At 47.0% G+C, this 19,971-nt stretch overlaps 1 protein-coding gene across 1 annotated transcript in view; it reads left to right on the top strand.

Moving 5' to 3' along the window:
- The window catches only part of AFF2 (ALF transcription elongation factor 2), a 482,556-nt gene that overhangs the window by 431,495 nt on the left and 31,090 nt on the right, over window positions 1-19,971 (top strand). The window contains exons 10-13 of the mRNA XM_047764620.1: window positions 8,608-8,767; window positions 10,567-11,574; window positions 13,140-13,261; window positions 17,043-17,265. Of these exons, the coding sequence (XP_047620576.1) occupies window positions 8,608-8,767; window positions 10,567-11,574; window positions 13,140-13,261; window positions 17,043-17,265 (1,513 nt within the window). The remainder of the gene's footprint in view (window positions 1-8,607; window positions 8,768-10,566; window positions 11,575-13,139; window positions 13,262-17,042; window positions 17,266-19,971) is intronic.

The raw sequence follows: 19,971 nt of genomic DNA on the forward strand, positions 1-19,971 counted from the left end.
AACTTATCCTCTAAATCAAGTGTCTGTAATGCATCAGGTAACAAATCGGACCTGAAGGGGAGCAGACAATCCTGATAAGGAGACTGGCATTGAGAGACATCAAAGAAGAAATGTCGTCTAGGGAGAGATAGGAAGGGGAATGCCTGCTTCCCCACCTGAGGGGCAGCTCAAAGCGTGACGGGCAACAGAAAGAAAATATCAAGCAAGGAAAAAAGCTGAGCAGCTCTGAGCCTATCAGCCTCCTGCTTTATTCTCTCCTAGGAAACTCAGCCTGCCCACTGCTGGGGCTCTCCTGGCAGGGAGTTGAGCCTCATCTCCAGACCAGTTCTGTGGACAGAATGGGATGATTCCTGCATGGAAGCAGATTTGGGGTTTAAGTCACCCAGTTGAAGTACATCCCCTCTTCCACCTAGGATCTGTGACTGATGGGACTCTTTATTGGAAGGATTTGACCTTGTTATGGATTCCTGACACCCGCCCTCTTTGGGTTCCTTGTGAATATGAGCTGCCAATCGTTCATTCTCTGCTTTGCTGGAGATGGGAGCCAGTGTTCCTTCTGCTTGCTTACCTTCATTCTCTCCCCTGCTCCGATTATTCTTAAAGATTTTGTTTTATTGAAGTAGAGTTGATTTACAATACTGCGTTAATTTCTGCTGTACAACAAAGTGATTCAGTTACACACACACACACACACACACACACACACACACACATGCATATACATTCCTTTTTAAAAATATTCTTTGCCATTATGGTTGATCATAGGGTGTTGAATATAGTTCCCCATGCTATACAGGAGGACCTCATTTTAAATGGATTTTAAAGGCAAAAAGGACAAAAATTCTTGGCTATATATGACTTTTCCCACCTGCTTAACTGTTTGTTGAAACAGCTCTGACTGATAGCAGAACAGTCAGCATAGCTTTTAATTATTTCCAGAAAAAAACCCTGAATGCTGGTTTAGTCTCCTTAATGCAAATTGTGATGTTCTCAAGATGTAAATGGCCCCTTAGCCAGCACTAACTAGCCTGATCGGTGACACACTGGCACCTCTGCGGCGCCATCTTACGGAATCCAGATAAGTTGGTTTTTTTCATTCCTTTGAAATTGCTTATGGAAGTTTGTCCCATAGTATCCTTAAAATTATTTTTCAACTTGATATAGTAAGTCTCAGTATTCTCAGCTATGTAGCAAGAGTGCTTAACTCACAGGACAGTTGTGATGATTCAAATAGAAGATGCAGGGAAGGAGTGGAACCTGGCTGCTGGAGCCATGGTGAATTATGGTCAGGGTCCCAGCCACGATCATGGATGCCGTCTAATACCACCCTGGCCCTCAAAGGTGACAGTGGCAAGCCACCTTTGACCCTTGCCATGAAGGAATCTGATAATACATCTTCCAGAGTAACTGCCTAAAGAAAGCTTAAACTTGTCCAGGTTAGATTCACAATGACAGAAGGCACTCACCTTCCTTTGTTGCTAAAGAAGGAAAGAATAATTAGGGTAAAAGAAAATCCACAGTTGATCTCAAAACCATGTTTTAGCCATTAGTTTCAAGTTCTGCAACTTATTTTTTCCCCCAATGGTTTAGATCTGAATAGCCTCTGTAGCCTTGCTCCTCCCTGTGTGGTTCACTGACCAGGAACATTCCTATCACCTGGGAATTTATTAGAAATGCAGAACCCTGGACCCCTTCCAGGCCTCCCTAATTAGAATCTACATGTTAAAAATATCTCCAGGGGATTCCTATGCCCTTTAAAGTTTGAGAAGTACTGATTAAGAGAGTTCTCCCACCTAAATTTCCTAACTCTGTCTTCTTATAAGCCTGTGTGATGTATTACCGCATGTTACAGATGAGGAAACTGAAACCCTTCTGTTAAGAGCTTAGCCTAAGTTCACACAAAAATAAAGCATCCAGGATGACACTCAAAAGCACATCGTCTGACTTCCAATTGCATGCTCCTCCCACTGTACTAAAACTACCTCTTTAAAATGTAGCTATTTAGATATGTGAAACTGACTGAAATGTAGCTATTTAATACCTGAAACTGACTGAAAATGGGAGAAAAGGATACAGGCAGGGAAAGAAGAATCCAGCCTGAGTCTGGTTAGACTACCAAAAGGGTAGCCAAGCCATGATTGATTGTGAGTCAGATGCAACTGTGAAAAGCCATTGTCAAAATCACTCAGCATTATGGCCTCAGAAAAGAAGTAAGAGGTCAGGTGAGTTTGGGGAAATAACTAACTAACTGCTGGTGATCAAAAAATGTGAGGAATGGTTCATTTCCATTTATCACAAAAGTTCCAAATGGTCGACTTGCAGCTCTCAGGAAGATATAACCATTTTGATTGCCTGTTGCTGTGGCAGTAGTCTGCTAGAGCCTTCCTGACACCAATCTCTGGCTCCCAGAGACCCTGTGATGACATCGGGGCCACCCAGATTATCCAGGAACATCTCCCCATCTCAAGATCCTGAATTTATTCATCTCTGCAAAACCCACTTTTCCACGTGACTACCATAGTCACAGGGTCCAGGGGTCAGGATGTGGACATCTTTGGGAAGGGGGGGTCATTATTTCATGAACCACAAATCTCATCAGTCAGGGCTTCAAACTATGTCATGTATGGTAACTAGCTCATGAAAATGAATGCGAGTGGCCAGGGGTGCCTCACCTTCTTAGGCTTTGCAAATAAATTGAGCAGACTCCATTTCAAACATCAAAATTAGACAAAAGGACAAACTCCCAGTGTACACACATTGTGGACAAGGTTTATCTCCTTGGAGCCTTGCCAGGGTGTAGACCGAATTATGAGTGGACAGCAATTGGCTGTCTGCTCATCAGTGGCATCCGTGCATTAACACAGAACATACTTGATGCCAAGCTCCTTGTGATAATATTGGGATGTGCAATATTTCACACTCCGCTCAGGGGCCATCCAGGGAGGAGGACAAGCTGCTGGTGACATCCTCCCTGACATTTTGCCCCGTCTCTGGTTTCTATGTATTATGCTTCTACTTACACTTTCTTTTGGACCATTGAGCTAAATGGATTTCCTGCAGTGGGTGGGGCAGATTTCAAAACCACTGACTCCAGCTGAAATGCATTGCTTCTATCCTTTGGCTGGGATAGGCTCAGTTCAGAGTGTCTGCCTCTAGTGGCCGGGTATGGTGCGGCAGATAGACTGTTCCAGTTTGGAACCCAGAGTTCAGAGCGAAAAAGGAGAAAGAGCGGAAAGATCAGCTCTATTGTTGAGTCCTTTGCCCCAGGGTTGCCCCTTTACAACTTCATTGTGAATTCAAATATGGAAGCTTTTCAAATTATCTGGTAGACATTTGATCGCTATAAAACTGGAAAAGGCTCATGCTGATGAAATCTGTACAAGCCTTGAGTAAAGACAAGGTTTAATACAGGACTCCCCCATCAAGCATCTCATGCTGTGTGTGTGTCTTTGGCAAGTTCTGGGCCTTGTGAAATATGCTGCCAAGATCAATACCCTGTGGACTTGCATGTCGAATCCTTCCCATGTATGTTTCCCAGCACAAAGTCGTTACCCATTCTGGAACCTTTCCTTTTTGATGCCCACACAGCCTGATTGAGCAGACTGGCCAATTCATCATCCTTGTTTATCTCCTGAGAGAGGGATTCACAGTTAAATTAGGATTCGAGTCAGATAGCACTGATGCAGATGTTTGGTTTTCTGGAGGCTGTTAATCTGAATTAGTGAAAAGCCTGATTTGTGAAATACCCCTATATAAAGGCAGTTTTAATCCTCTGAGGTTCATACAAGAGCTCTGTGACTGCGTTGCCAAGAACAGGTCATTTCATACTTGCCTCAAGGAGCATATTGGATTGGACAAATGCCTCCTCATGCATTTTCTCTAAGCTCCAAACTATGTCCCTTGAAATCCCTAATATACTTGCATTTCATAAGAATCATAATCTCAAAGATCATCCAACTCCACTGTGGACCCACAGTGTATCTGGTCACCTAAGGGTGTCAAACTCAGTGGCCTATGAAGCAGTGGCTTTTTTCTCTGGTCAACTGCAGATTTTTCAAAGTCTTTCCTGATGTTGAGGTGAGATCTTCCTGGCTATATCTATAACACATTGGTCCTAATTCTACCTTAGAAGGCCCTCAGAACTAGCCTTTCCCACAGGACAGACCTCCCAGTATTTTAAGACTACCATCATACGAACTGCCCTCCTCATTGCTCCAGAGTCTTCTCCAAGCAAAGTAGTCCCATTTCCTTCACATGGCTTCTGAACTATCTTATGGTGCCACGCATTGAGCCCTTTATTGCAGAAGAAGCGTGAGCACTCTAAGCATAGAGAGACTGTCATGTCTAAAGATTAAGGTGCCTGGACTACCACATAAAACCCATCTTTTCCCCCTGGTACTTTCAACCCTTCCACCCCAGGGCCAATGCTGTCTGGAGGAGGCATCTTAAAAGCCTCCTAACCTTCTCTCCCACTGGCCTGTTCTTAGATCCCCTTCCCTAGCTCTGGATTTCCCCCATTAGGGCAATTGACTTGCTAAGCCAACTTCTTTGCCCTCAGTCTGGCCCATGACCATGGAGACCTACTAAATGGGGTTAGGATTAAAATGATGCATCACTACTCCGTACAGACTGCTCAACCTGAGATGAACACAGTAGCAACATCTGATCTTTGAAAAGGTTGAGCAGTTCACTTTGAGGTTGTTACAAATGTGGGTCCTTTGAGAAGTCTTATTGCATTGGGGTGAAGTCACAGAGTGCACTTTTAATATTTACAGACTATGGAGTAGATGGTTTAATATATTAAATGTTAATGATTTTTAGTATCACATATTATCTTTGTTGTAACCATTAGCATTCTTTTTAAAGGCAGTTGATTAAAATATGAGAGTAAATGGTGCACAGGAAATAATTCTACTAGAGTTTAGTGAATGAAGACTATGTAAATTGCACACTAGTCCTTCATCTAGTATTGCGTGGGCTAGCGTCACTCATAGCCACTTTAATATATACATTTGAAAAAGAAATTAGCAACATACGAAAGTAAATGTAGCATAAGGGGGAATTTAGCTGAACAGCTAACGGATTTCAGGAAAGAACTGCAAGTGAAATATTATGATGATTTTGCCAACTCGAAAGTCCCACAGAGAATTCTAGACAAGAATGTGGCCCTAAGCCAATCCTTCTGATATTGATGGTTGTCCTGCTTGTGAAGACAATGTTTCTGTTTTGAACTCACTGTTTATCCCTTGGAGAGGCCCCAACTGGGTACAAGGTTGGGCCCTTAGGAAACAAGGGCCAGACTCAGTTGTGTGGCTTACATCCCTCAGCAGGCTGAGTGCAGCCGGACTGTCCAGCAACTGTAGGAACAGCAAATAGAGAGTAGAGGCAGATGAAGGTACTGAAAAGAGCAATTTTGCTTCCATTTTAAGCAGTGTTATTCCCTCCCACCAATGCTGGCTCTCCCTGTTTCCAACTGTGCAACTGCCAGACAAAGCAATTCTTTCTCATTAGGATGCTGAAGTCCTTCACCCCCAGGTTGAGTTCTCATGATGTCCTCTCTTAATCCAAGTCCACCTTCATCCCTATCACCAACTATTTACATCCATCAGTGTGAGTATGAAGAGCTGAAGTACCCCTCCTTGTTCTTTCTATACTAGTTTCACCTAAGTGGTCGTTGTCAGTGTTGACTGGCCACGGGGTGCTTCCTGAGAACACAGCAATAGATTCAGCTCTAAAAAGACTTAGGAAAAATAATTTCAGGTCTGAGTTCACTGGTTCTCAGCCAACGTTACTCTTAGGTTTCAAATCATCTTTATTTCAGGAGTTCCCATCATCGCTCAGCAGTAATGAACCCAACTAGGATCCATGAGGACGAGGGTTCGATCCTTGGCCCCACTCGGTGGGTGAAGGGATCTGGCATTGCCGTGAGCGGTGGTGTAGGTCACACACGCAGCTTGGATCTGGCGTTGCTGTGGCTGTGGCATAGGTCGGCAGCTGCAGCTCAGATTCAACCTATGGCCAGGGCACTTCCATATGCTGAGGGTGTAGCCCTAAAAAAAAAAAAAATCATCTTTATTTTGTATCTATACTTGCTTATACATAGTTATTGTCAGTTTTTTCATATGTGATCTCTGTTCACATCTACAACCCCTTAGTCACAATTCTGAAATTCAAAAAGCTTTGAGAATCATTATTTTCAGTAACTTTGAGACAAACTCATTTGTTGACAAAACCTGAGCTAAATTGAGATGCAGATATTTTTTTTTGTCTTTTGTCTTTTGTTGTTGTTATTGTTGTTGTTGTGGTTGTTGCTATTTCTTGGGCCACTCCCGCAGCATATGGAGGTTCCCAGGCTAGGGGTTGAATCAGAGCTGGAGCCACCGGCCTACGCCAGAGCCACAGCAACGCAGGATCCGAGCCGCGTCTGCAACCTACATCCCAGCTCACGCCAACGCCAGATCGTTCACCCACTGAGCAAGGGCAGGGACCGAACCCACATGGTTCCTAGTCGGATTCGTTAACCACTGCGCCACGACGGGAACTCCGAGATGCAGATATTTATTTCAAGTCCTTATTTATTCCTCTGACTGTGACTGTTACTGCAGCAATATCGATGAGTTTTATTAAGGGGTGCTACCCAGATCCCACTGAGGGCATTTTATTTATATATATATATATATATATATATATACATACACACACACACACACACACACACACATATATATATATGTTATATCTACCATATAACTTTTTAATTTAAAAAATCTGCATGTCAGAATTCATCTCCCTTCCCAAAGGCTTTGGACAAGGATCACCTGCAAACAAACACATACACACATACGCCAGTAATTCATGTAGATATGAAAGAAAACTTGGAAACAGGCTTTTCCCTTGAAAAATCAGAAATGTGGGTACAAGTTAGATCTTAAGTCCTCCCAGTCCACCAGCCAGTAGTGTCAATATTGCAGATGCCCTGTGCTGCATTTGAAACTTTACTTGAGAGGGGGACCTGAGGCCAAGTTAGCATCGCGTCTGGATTAGTCTCACTTACATATGTTCCCTCAGTCCTTATTTAGCAACCAAAGACAAAAGCAATTGATTAGATTTAGAGGGCACTTTGCGTAAATATGGAGTCGTTATGCTGCAAAGGAATGCAGGACCAAGTTGTATGTAGATCCCTGCCCCCACTGTCTCTGGCTCTCTGGCTCTCTGTCTTTGTCTCTGCCCCTCTCTCTCAGGCCACACACACACACACACACACACACACACACACTTTCCAGGGGATACAGTCCCCTGTTTCTTCTGCTTCCCCTAATCTCTTGGTGTATTTGGCAGATGAATGTACTTGCAGATAGCATTTACTTAGCAGATAGATAGCATTTTAAAATGAGCTTTGGCTATAGGAAAGAAAATAGCTACCTGTAAGTCCTCAGAGACACGAGGCACACGTCATGAAAAGGCTCTCCACATTGCCTGGCGACGGCCGAGGAGCTCACGCTGATTTGAAGGGATGCTGTGTCTCCCCAGGCAGCAGCCCAGCGTGGCTCCAGCTCAGCAGGCAAGAGCTGTCATGGTGGGGACTAGACTCGGGGGGGGGGGGGGTTCGGTGAGGGCAGGCGAGGAGCCTTGGGCAGAGACCTCTTTGTCTGGTTTGAAAGTGGAGCCACAGGACCCGGTGCCCTCCAGGGCCGGCGGTGGGTTCTTCTCCAGGGAGAACGGGGCAAGGAGCTGGGAGTCTGGGTGGATGAGACAGACACGGGAGAAGCTTGCCTGTCTAAAGCCCCTTGACTTTAGAGCCCCACTTGCGGGCAAAAGCAGAACAAAACTCATCCAGAGAAACAACGGGCACAAGGACAGGAAGGCAATGACATGTCCCTGAGCGCCCAGAGGCGGCGGAGGTTGATTTGCTACGGGGCACAGAGAGCAAACGATTAGTAAGGAAGCATATGGATCGTCCGTAGAGACACAGTGGCAAATGGTGTCAATTTCCCACTGCTTTGCTTGGTCAGCTTTACGGATTTCACATCAGTCACTAGAGATGCCGGGTCCTTTATGGCCATGCTTCCCGGTAAGAGTTTCCTGAAGGGTTTGCAGAAATCATGGTGGAGGGGCCAGCCAAGCAGTGTGCCCTCTATTCCTTTATCCACATGGTCACCCTGGTACCGGGCGCTGGGCACCTGGCAGCGAATATCTTTCCCCAGCCCGGCCCTGTGAGGGGGCCGGGAGGCCACGGGTCCCAGTCTCACTTCTGTCTAGTTGTGAGGCTGAGGCAGGCGCCTCCCCTTCTCTGAACCCCATTTCCCAGGACGAAAGTAGAAATTGAGCGCAACTCTTCTGCTGAGACCGGAGCCCCTGGACACACCCATGGGTTTCTAAACAAGATGGCAACAGAAAATGAAAACGTGTCTTAACTGAAAAAGAAAAAAACTGGGACTGTGGGTCATTCCCTGGGCCTCCTGAGCCCCCCGTCTCCCATCTATAAAATGGGGCGGTAGGCTCCACTCGGCCTGTACCTCACAGACCATCAGTCTTTATGGCGACCTGGGTGCTTTTCCAGCCAGTTGGAGACTGACGGAGCCAATGAGCGATGTCATTTCCTTGCAGCCCACTCTTGGCCACGCCTCAGCCCCCAGCTGCAGCACCAGCCAGCGGGGGATCCGGCAGCTCCAGTGACTCCGAGAGCAGCTCCGAGTCCGACTCAGACACTGAAAGCAGCACCACTGACAGTGAATCCAATGAGGCGCCACGTGTGGCCACTCCCGAGGTGGGTGAAGGGCCAGGGCCCCAACCACGACGTGCCGCCCCCAGGCAGCACCCCAGCACACACACACAATCATACAGTAATAGCGGTACGCCAGCATAGTCATGCCCTCAGCCCAAGAAATACTTCCGAAAAGCATTCAGGTATTTGGTTGCCTGTTTTTCTTGTACCACATGTATCCACTTGGTCTCTGACAGACACATTTCTTGCTGCGTGATGGATTTGCTGTGTGACTGTCTTAGCTGCTCTGAGCCTCCACCTTCCCCATGTGCAACGCTCGTCACCATGGGGCTAGCAACTTCTCTTGCAAGAAAATCAACGAGCCCCATCAAGACCCACTTCTAGCTCTGGGGACCACCCCTTCCTCTAGATTGGCAAGTAAAACCCAAGAAGTGTGAGGGTTGGAAGGTCACATGTATTTTTCCAAGTTTCAGTTAATATCCTGCAAGTGTGTTTGATGGTAATTAATGAAAACATTTCACACAGCCCCACCAATTAGCAAAAGTGATGATAATTTGGGAATAAAGAAGCACCCTTCCCCTCCCATCCTGAGTTCTGGCCTCTCAGTTCCCCTGAGACTGCGCCTTGAACAGCAGGCCGATCCCTCCAGGGCTCCTGACACGCTTCGGTGTCAGTAATCAGAAAAGGACAACAGAAGATGCCATAGTAACACTATCGCTGTTAACAATAGCTCACCCTTCTTGAACGTGGACCATGTGCCAAGCTTGTGAGAAGCGTGTGCCTAGCATGTTCTCATTTCCTCCTCACAACCGCCCTAAGGGGTCCTCGCTGTTAATATGCCCATTTTACAGATGAGAGAATAAGCTTCTGAGAGGGTAAGAAAGAGCTTTCCCAAGACCTCAGGGGCAGGCAGGGTCTATCTGTTACCAGAGCCGGGGCCCTCAAGCTCGGTGCTCTGCTGCCAGTGGCGGCAGCCACTCAGACTTCCTCCACCCTTACCCGCCATTGGTCTGCGCAGCTTGGGATCACGGCTGCTCAACTGTTTTTAATTCTGTCATTCTCTGTCGGCTGGTGCCATAAGCCTCAGCTGATGGCTTTCAAAAAAAAAAAAAAAAAAAGAGCCGTTCTAATAAAAATGATGGTACTTTTAGCTCAACAGGCAGGATTCAGAATTGAGAATCAAGCACCTGAATTGTACGCATCATTTCCATGGCTTCGCAGCGGACGCTAATGTCTGCACGCATGTCCCCATAAATTGGTTATTGCCCATATACACCGAAGAAAGTGCGGTGGTTTTTTGGAAGTCAAATCTTTTCATCCTTCAGTGAAAATACAAAAGGCTCTTCTTTTTTTGCAGTGAATTACAGCATCATATAGGAGGCACTGGCATTTAGCAGATAGAAAGCCTTTCCTTTTGAATTACACTTGAGGCTCGCTTACATTTCTTTTCAGGACCAGCGATCATTACCTCTGCCTCCTGGTGAGTCCCAGCAAAGGATTTGGGGGACCAGGTTTCCCCCTCAGGCCTCCCTGCCCACTCTCTGGAAAAACTCTGCGTGAATGCTTCTTTCCCCACCAGCCAGAGTAGGGGATATTTTCAGAAGAGGAGAGGAACTCAGTTTGCATAAGTATATTAGAGCTGGTTCACAGAGTATTTGGCTATCTAGGCAATTTGATGAATGTGAAGAGTGTGCGTGTGTGTGTGTGTGTGTGTGTGTCAACTTGTGAATGGTCACTTGACATCCGAAGCTGTTATCAGCCAACAGTCGGTGCACTGAGGGGCCTCGTAAATTCTCCCCCAAATGGGAAATTCATTCTCGCTGCTGTTTCTCAATCTGCAGCCTGAGCCGCCCTCCACCAACAAGTGGCAGTTGGACAAGTGGCTGAACAAAGTGACATCCCAGAACAAGTCGTTTATTTGCGGCCAAAATGAAACACCCATGGAGACGATTTCTGTGCCTCCTCCAGTCATCCAACCCATGGAAGTCCAGGTCAAGGTGAAGACGAACCCCAGCCAGGTCCTTGCTGAACCCAAAGAGCGGCCTCTCCTCAGCCTCATCAGGGAGAAAGCCCGTCCACGGCCCGCCCCGAAAACTCCAGAAACAAAGGCGTTGAAGCATAAATTGTCCACAACTCTCGAGACAGCTTCTCAAAGGACCATAGGGAAAAAACAGCCCAAAAGGGTCGAGAAGAATACCAACATTGACGAATTTACCTGGCCCAAACCAAATATCACCAGCAGCGCTCCCAAAGACAAGGAAAGCGTGGAGCTTCCTGACCCACCGAGAGGCCGCAACAAAGCCACTGCCCACAAGCCCGTCCCTAGGAAAGAACCGAGGCCTAGCATCCCCTTGGCTGCCGAGAAGAAGAAGTACCGAGGGCCTGGCAAGATCGTGCCCAAGTCCCGGGAATTCATCGAAACCGACTCGTCCACGTCTGACTCCAACACCGATCAGGAAGAGACTCTGCAGATCAAAGTCCTGCCTCCTTGCATGGCTCCTGGGGGCAACACTGCCAAGTCCAAGGAAGCCTGCGGCGCCAGCCTGACCCTCAGCAGCTTCATCAGCAGTGCCAATGGCAACAACCCACCCGTCACAAATGAAGAGCCTACTTTCTCGCCCATCCCTGTCCTGCAAACCGAGCTTCTGTCTCCTCTACGAGATCACGAGAATCTGAAAAACCTCTGGGTGAAGATTGACCTTGACCTGCTGTCTAGAGTGCCTGGCCACAACTCACTCCAAGCAGCGCCAGCCAAGCCGGACCACAAGGAGACGGCCCCAAAGCCCAGGCGGCAGGCTGCTGCTGCAGCTGCAGAGAAAGCCGCCCCCAAGGGCAAGCGCAAGCACAAGGTAAGCCGGCAGGGGTGGCCTGCCACGGGGTGGGGAGCTGTGGCCATCGGCGGGCTAATTTGATCTTGAGTCTCCTTTTCAAGGAGGCCCGTGGCGGTGGATTGTGGTCTTTGGTGAAGACGATGATGCTTCCTCTGGGAAATGCAGGATTTGATGTGGCCAGGGAGGAAGGGTTAGGAACCATCAGGGCTTGACAGCCAATGTCAAGAGTATCCAGCATGGCGCCTGAAGGATTGTGATGTGTAGGAAAGAAGAGTGTGAAGAGTCTCCTTCCCCAGGTAGCCTGCCCCCCAGGTTGCCACCTGACCTGCTCCTAAGGTCAAAATGTACCCTCTGGCCCTCATTCATTTCTCCCGACAAAGATCAGGAAGCCTGCAACTCAGTTGTGTGTTGATTACCTGGCTCCTACTAGACACACATTCCTCTGGCCTGTGTGGTCAGCTTGACTGGACACAATATCACCCGCGAGAGGTTACAGCTGGATTCCAGGGTACAGATACAATTGGAAGGGGGACCCCAGCATGGCTCCTTCCGCTTCACATTCATCTAGGGAGCTGAGTCTGTGTCCAGGGGTTAATTCTGTCATGTCTGTAGATCTTATAGTAGTTTTTTACAGTAACATCATCTCAGGGTGATATTTGGGCAATACTGTCTTTTTTTTTTTTTTTTTTTTGCTTTTGCTTTTTAGGGCCACACCCGCAGCATAGGGAGGTTCCCCGGCTAGGGGTCCAATCGGAGCTGTAGCCACCGGCCTACACCACAGCTCACGGCAACGTCAGATCCTTAACCCACTGAGCGAGGCCAGGGATCGAACCTGCGTCCTCATGGATGCAAGTCAGATTTAACCACTGAGCCACAACGGGAACTCCTGGGCAATACTATCTGGAATGGCTGCCATGGGCTCCTGCAAGGATGATTCAGGTCTCCATTCAGCTATAGAGATTCGGGAACGATTTCATCTCCGAACTGTGCGCCAACATAGCCAAGAAAAATATTCCAAATTAAGGACCAACGTTTGGGGCCCTTGCCCTGTCACTGTTTCCCCACTCTTAGTGATGTCGGCAGTACAGGCAGGCGTAAGGGTCCTTCAGAACCAGTGCATGAAGATCGAGGGTGCGCGGTGCTCATGGTTAATTTCCTTGCATGCTGTTGCTTGTGTGAGTGACCCTTAGATGTTAGCCCAAATCCCCGTGCTTCTTAGACAGGATCTATGCCATGTTAGAGTTGCAATGTTAGTTTCTGAACTATTCGTTTGTGGGGGCTTTGTTGCTGGGAGAAGTGTCTGAAAGTTATAGATTCTCTTCACTTTTGGTAGGAGGGTCTTATGTTACCCGATCTTTAATCAGAGGCTCGCATCACAGCTCCACCCCCTCAGAGACCAGCTTCTTGGTCGGAGTAGGCTAGGCAAGACTGGTGCTTTTCTGTCCGATCAAAGGTGCACTTTTAACTCCCCTGCCTAAACTAGGAATTAGAAGAGAAGCAAACTGTCTCCCTGGCTCATGGTTTTGGAATGTCTGCACGTGCTGTGGATTTCAAACTCCGTGTATCATTTTTTCCTGTTAAAGCCAACAGAAGTTGCAGAGAAAATCCCTGAGAAGAAGCAGCGCCTGGAGGAGGCCGCCACCATCTGCCTGCTCCCACCTTGCATCTCACCAGCTCCACCCCAGAAGCCTCCCAACACTAAAGAGTGAGTTCGCCCTGGCTTCCTGTGATCCTTCCATTGTTGGGACGCTTAAGAAATCCCAACTCAACCCTTGGGGGGTGGGGGGGGGCGGGGCCTGTCCCAAAGGACCATTAAGGAAGAAACGGGAGTTGCCAGCAGTCCAGTCCTGACAGTGGTCCCTGGCTGCCAGCCTGACATGAATGGGATAAAGGGTGGCAGACAGGCTGCCAGATTTGGGGGGACTCCAGGAGCTTTTTAGCAACACTTTACTTTACTCCAACTCAGATTGATGACCAAAATCAGCCAAAGTGAACGTCTAGCACTGAGTGAAGGGTAAGAGGAAGTAAAGGAATTAAAAAGGGGCCGCATCAAGAGACACCTGTCGCTTGAACCAAATCCCCTCCTTCTGGGCAATTTCCAGTTCTGATGGTGATGAAACGACGTCCACGGAAAGCAACCCCTCCGCCTTGACAGGGTGACCTGGTGGCTGCTTCCTCTTTGGTGTCATTACCTAACCCTCACATGAAGCTTGAGGCCCAGCAGCTCTATCCCGAACTCTTCCAAGGCCAAGGAATGACACATCTAGGGAGGCCAGGGAGAGGAGCTGTCTGGGGGTGCCCCCCACCCCAGGCAGTTCTGTGCTGGGAAAAGCCGGCTAGCGATGGATGCGTTCATTCTAATCAGCTGGCACCTCTTCTCCTGTCTCCCTCCTTGCAGAAGGTGCCAGAATCAGGCAGGAGGCCTCCTTGTCCCCTCCTCACTCAGACAACCCCAGCCTTCCCGACCAAGCGTCGTGACAGAGTTCCTCTGTCTTGTAAATATCGCTTAACTAACAATCATGTCAGCTAGTGGAGCCATTCCGTCTGGATAATTATTGCCATAAATTCATTCAACATTAGAGATTACTTCCATCAAAGACCAGTTTTGGAGACTATTAGCAGCCCAGAGCAGAGAGGCAATCTGGCTCACTGCTGCTAACAATTGATTTCACAGATTACGGTTTAACATCAGTGATATGGCATCAATCTGCCACAGATACGATGTCGGAAATAAGTTATCGGCCCACATTTGTTTGGATCCTTGTTTTGAGATGAAAGGTAGGACAAGGCCAATTACCGCTAGATCCGCTCACCGTAATAAGGAGATTTGGCCCTGGGCTGCCCCTCTCCCTGAGAATCCGCAGTTCTTTGTGGCACGCATCTGTGTTCCCTGGTATAATTTGATCTGAAACATCCCTTCACATACTCAGAGTTCTGAGGACAAGAAGCGCTGCTGCCGGTGGAGCAAGCCAGCCCTCTTCACCTGGGGGGTGGCGAGGGGGCAGGCATGCGTGGGGCCAGGCTTCTTTCCCAATAGTCACGCACCATCTTTCCAGGCTCTCATCTATTCAGGCCGGGCCACCTGAGGGCCAAAGAAAAAGCAGGACAGAGAAGGGGGGCTGTGGGGCATTGCCACACCCTCAGACCCCATTGCCAGCCTCCTTAAATGACCCAGTGATCTGTCACTGCCCGCCGCCCCTTCATGGAAGAGAGATGACCAAGTATTAAGCAAATGTTGCATTTGTTCTCATAAAAATGGTTTCACCTCATGGTCCTTACAATCCTTCCGCTGTTGTAGTGGTTAGGAAAGGAGTGTTTACCTAGTAGCATTTCTCATTCAGGAAGAGGCTGAACTGGGTTCTTCTGCTCATCCAGCAAATCCGTGTCTACAGGAAAATGTCAGGACACCGGTGAGGGAGGATGAAGCAAGCGCAGGACTCTCCCGGGGCTCCTGGGAGCCCTGTCTGCTCCTTTGTGCTTTGTGGTCCCTTCAGACTAAATCCTTGGAAGTTTCTATGGGACGACATTCACTTTTCTCAATGAGTATTCTAAACCTAACAAAGGACCCCACACTGGCCTGCACTGCTGGAGCTCCTCATCATCCATCAGAAGGGCCCCCGTGAGCTCCTTCCCCCTTTCTTGGAGCTTGAACCCTCAGAAGGGCCTCTGAAGCATTAAGTGGGGGACTTTCTCGCCTGCTGTCCCCTCTCGGCCTGTACAAAATTGTTCTTATAGTAAGAAGCCACAATGATGACAGAGTGGTCGCTAGAAAATGCTCCCTGGCTCTCTTTCACCCAGGAAGTCTTTAAAGGCCCCGTGGTTCCGGGTCACTATCGTACAGACGGAGAGGGGGCCAGATGCCTGCGGCCACTGCACAGAAAGTACTGTACTATGACTGCCTTTAGGGAATAGCTCTTCCCCTTACAGCACCCCCTCCCGCCTCAGGCAGCTCAGGTAGTGCAGGCGGGAGTGGTCACAGCTAAGGACCCAGTCACTCCTACAGCGGCCACAGCAACGCTTGACTCCTCTCTCTGTTAATCCCCCAAAGCCTGATTCCTTTGTCATGATTACACTTGGTGCGGGCTGGTGTTTGCGGAGCTTCCTTGTGGGCGTTCATCCTAAATCCATGTTTTGCACCGTTATTTTAAGCAGGCCTCACCATTGTCTTGAAACGGTTTTTCATGCCAAAGCCATTTTAAAAATCCATTGGCAAAGATTTTGTAATTAATTTTCACCAATTAAGGTAATGGCAGAAACAGTGGAATTTCCTGAAAATGTGGCCACAGGACAGAAATTGACACAGGACCACATTTATGAAAACAGAAGACGGAGATGACAAATATTATTACAATTGGCAAATGTGGGCAACACAGCAGAAGTGGAACGAGGGGACTGCATTGACTTCTACCGTTTCAGGAAATCAAAGCCCTTGAGTGCTTGTTCATCTTTGATTTGTTGCTTTGAGATACTGTAAATCTATATTTCTAGACACTGACTGAAATTGACCAAGAGGAAAACATAAATTCGTGTTGACTTAATTTGCTATTGAAAATTGTAGTCAATAATCATGAAAAGTAAATGGCTGCACAGTGCAATATTAGTTGTCTAAGAAAAGATTAAAATTCAAGTAATCTTCATTGATTAGCCGAAGACAGTAACTAAAATAAAAATCCATGGCCCAATTACCATGTTAAGCAGCCAGCATAAGGTTTTTGTTGTTCTTTTTTATTGGAAGTCTCAGTCTATTTGATGATGCCCATTTAAGGGGCAGACAAATCAGTTTGAAAGCACAGGAACACTTCTAGCGCTGCAGATGTCTTGCGACGAAAGGGCAAAATATTTTGCAAACGGGATTTCGTAGAGCTGAGTACATCAGTACTTCCATATACCAACCTAGGGTCAGGGGCTCATTAAGTCTTGGCTCTGGAGTAGAACATTTCAAACATATGCCTTGTAATGTGTCCCAAAAGTATTCAGTGCACTATTTATTTCTGCGTAATATTTAAACACAGTATTTCTTAAGAAAATATCCTTCCACTCATTGTTTCTGGCATCGTTTATTGTGTGACCAGTGCAGTTAAGTCCTAGGGCAAAATAACTAGGAACCATCCAACAAATGATGGGATTAGAGTCTGCCTTGGATTTTCCATAAAAATCTAATTAACAGTAATCTTGAAAGGTTTCAGATATCACACTGGGGCAACCCTCCCTTAGACATTTCCATCTATCACGGAGTCCGGTTTCAGAGACCTGTGTTTATTCTTAGACACTTATGTTTGCATTCTCTACTTCTATCCATGGGGAGGGCTACTTCTCTAGAGCTGTCTATGCCTACATGCGTTTTTATGTATACTCTTCACCATGGGTCAAGGACCATCAACCAACATATTACTTTAGCTGAAAAATACCAGCACCATGGGGGAAAAAAAAAATCAGGATAAAGAGAGACAAAATTTTATGACACCCTATATGTCTTGTTTGCACAGAAATAATTCATCCAGGAGAGCAAATAGAAGGAAAGAAGAAAAGCTCTTTCCTCCTCCACTTTCCCCCCTGCCAGAGGACCCTCCACGCCGCAGGAACGTCAGTGGCAATACCGGTCCCTTCAGTCAAGACAAAAGCATCCCTCCGATTGGACAAATCACCTCGACCAAGCCTAAGAGGAGTGAAGGCAAATTCTGTGCTACTTTCAAGGGGATATCTGTGAATGTAAGCATCTTAGAAGAAAGAGTCTAATTGTCGGGTAGAAACAAGTTGAGCCGGCTTGCCTAATTGGACCTGACCTCCTGGGGATGTTGCGGAGGGGCTGGGGGCGGGGGGGAGAGGCAGAGAGGAAATTTAAAAGTGTGTGTGTGTGTGTGTGTGTGTATGTTCGCGCATGCCCACACACACGTGGGCTTGAGCAAATACACAAACTCTCCGTTATTGCCAATCTTGATTATTTTAACTTCGGATGAATTTTCATTCCAGTCTTACTTCTCCAAACAAATTATCATGTAGAGGCTCAGGGCTTTGGACATCTTTTGGTCCAATCCCTTCAGATCTTGGGGTTGGGGGACATTTCCATAACACTGTCACTTTTCACATCCAGACACAATGTCTTTTTTCTCTGCCCCAGGAATAGGGACATGAACCATGGAAGCCATAAGCAGTAGTGTTGCTGGTGAAGAGTAATGACATCTGTGTCTGCCTTTTTGTGTAAATGCATGAACATGCAGATATAGCCTCCATATGCATCTAATCTCTGTGTGATATAAAAAGCACACGAGTGCAAATCAATGAGTGTTCCAATGTCTAGTGCCAACTTGGTGGGCCTAAACCAAAAGCACCTATTTATTTACTTATTTATTTTAGCACCTGCTTAGAGGCCTCGGAGCTTTAAGGACCACCATTTATAGTCCTCCATCATTGGTGATGACTGGATGACATACATATCTAGGTAAATTTTGTTGGCGACATAAAGAAATTGCTCCAATATAAAGAAGTTGTCACTTTCCATACGAAATCTGTAGGTGTGTGTGCCCACATGATATTTGCATTCCCATTTAAAGATGCTGACTTACAATGTCAGGAATTAAACCATGTAGTCTAAATAGTAATTACACTATCAATCCTATTTTTCATAATTAACTAATGTTATAAACTCTGATGCTTTCTTCTGCTCAAGCTTTTGGAGGGCATACGCCGTTATGTAGACAATTCTCTTTATATGGCGCCTGGTATGTTGTCACAAATAATTAGATGCTTAATATGGATGTTATTATGACAATGATAGTAAGGGGATCTGCAAAGCCGTTTCTACAGGAACTAAAAACTACTGGAGAAACCTGGTAAATATGGTTACGTTTGCACCTAGCGGGGTGCGGGGTGGGGGGGGGGAGGATCCTTCTTAAGGAAAGAAATCACTGTGGTCCCCACGATAGGACTGAGTACCCATTGGCTCTTCTTTGGCCATTACTTTTTTTTTCTATTAATGACTTGAAATCGGGGAGACTTTATGGAACTTCAGAGACTTGCTTGACGCGTAGTGCTAACACTGCAACAAATTCATTCTGTGACCTTGGGCAGATTATGAAACCTCTCTGAGTCCATGAAATGAGGAGATTTGACCAGATGATCTATAAAGCTTCCTTCAGCTCCAAGAGTGTTTTCAGTTTGTGATTCACAGTGTCTTCTCTGTTGCATTTCTGCATGGGGTCCTGTCCTGTTTGGTGACTCAGCGGATGGGGGAATGGAAAGAGAGGATATGTCTATATGACTTACGTGATCATGGCCGAACGTAGCCACTTCAAGTCAGGTATGCCAGGATTGACATCAGTGGCATGTGTGTGGTCGATGTGGTGTTTCAAGGTTCTTGTCACATGTCTTCGCCATAGAGACAAGTGACACTCTCTTGGGCTGATTCCACTGGTTGGTCTGAGCCATCTGGCTTTGGCAGTAGAAACCCGGAGCTGGCTTAGGAGTTCAGAAGGCTCTGAGGTTTTATGTGTTTGGATTGAACAAGATCCATGCGGAACTTTCTTTTCCCCATATCCATCATAACACTTTTTAGATGTGTAGTCTCTCGGCACATTTATCTCGATGAGCTCTTGATGGTGAACATGTTTGATATTCAGAAGGTCCAGGATGAAATGGAAAAGAAGATTTTCATGGACATAAGAAATGTTCCCATTCGACTTTTATCTGTCAAGTGACCCTTTTGATTAAGGCCGGCCGGCCTGCATTCAGCAAATCCCTGAGCGTACTGGGCCATGGGGCAGCGGAACAGGGTGGGGTGCGTGGTGTCATAAATCAGAGAAGGCTCCGGTGCCCAAAGGGCTCTCTGAGCAATGAGACGTGTTTAATGAGCTAGGGTATGAAATAGCTGGGGATCGCTGTCTTAGAGGAGGGCTTGAGACAGACCCTTCAGACCTCTGTAGGGACCCAAAAGGTTTCAAGCACTTCTGGCCATGGACGGAAGGCAGTTTGCCTAAGGACAAGGCATTGGTTGAGTTGGACTGAGTTGAGAGTGTTGACGGAGGAGTAGAGTTTAGAAATGAAGGGAAGTGCCTGAGCAGAATGGGGTCTGTATACACAGTGGAATATTTCCAGCCTTAAAAAGGAAAGAAATTCTGCCCTGTGCTACAACCTAGGTCAGCCTTGAGGACATTGTGGTTGGTGAAGCAAGCCGGTCATAGACCAAGAGTGTATGGTTCTACTTACTCGGGGCACCTAGAGTAGTCAGACTGGCAAAGCCAGAAACTGGGATGGTGATTGCCAGGGGCTGGGGGATGGGGGGGGGGAGCAGGACAGAGAGTTGTGGTTTAATGGGCACAGAGTTTCAGCTTTGCAGGATCAAAGGTCCTGGAGATAAGTTGCACGACACTGTGGATGTGCTTGGATATTTAAAAATGGCTGAGATGGTAAATTGCATGT

The sequence above is a fragment of the Phacochoerus africanus genome, chromosome X (genome assembly GCF_016906955.1).
Source record: "Phacochoerus africanus isolate WHEZ1 chromosome X, ROS_Pafr_v1, whole genome shotgun sequence".
NCBI lineage: Eukaryota > Metazoa > Chordata > Mammalia > Artiodactyla > Suidae > Phacochoerus > Phacochoerus africanus.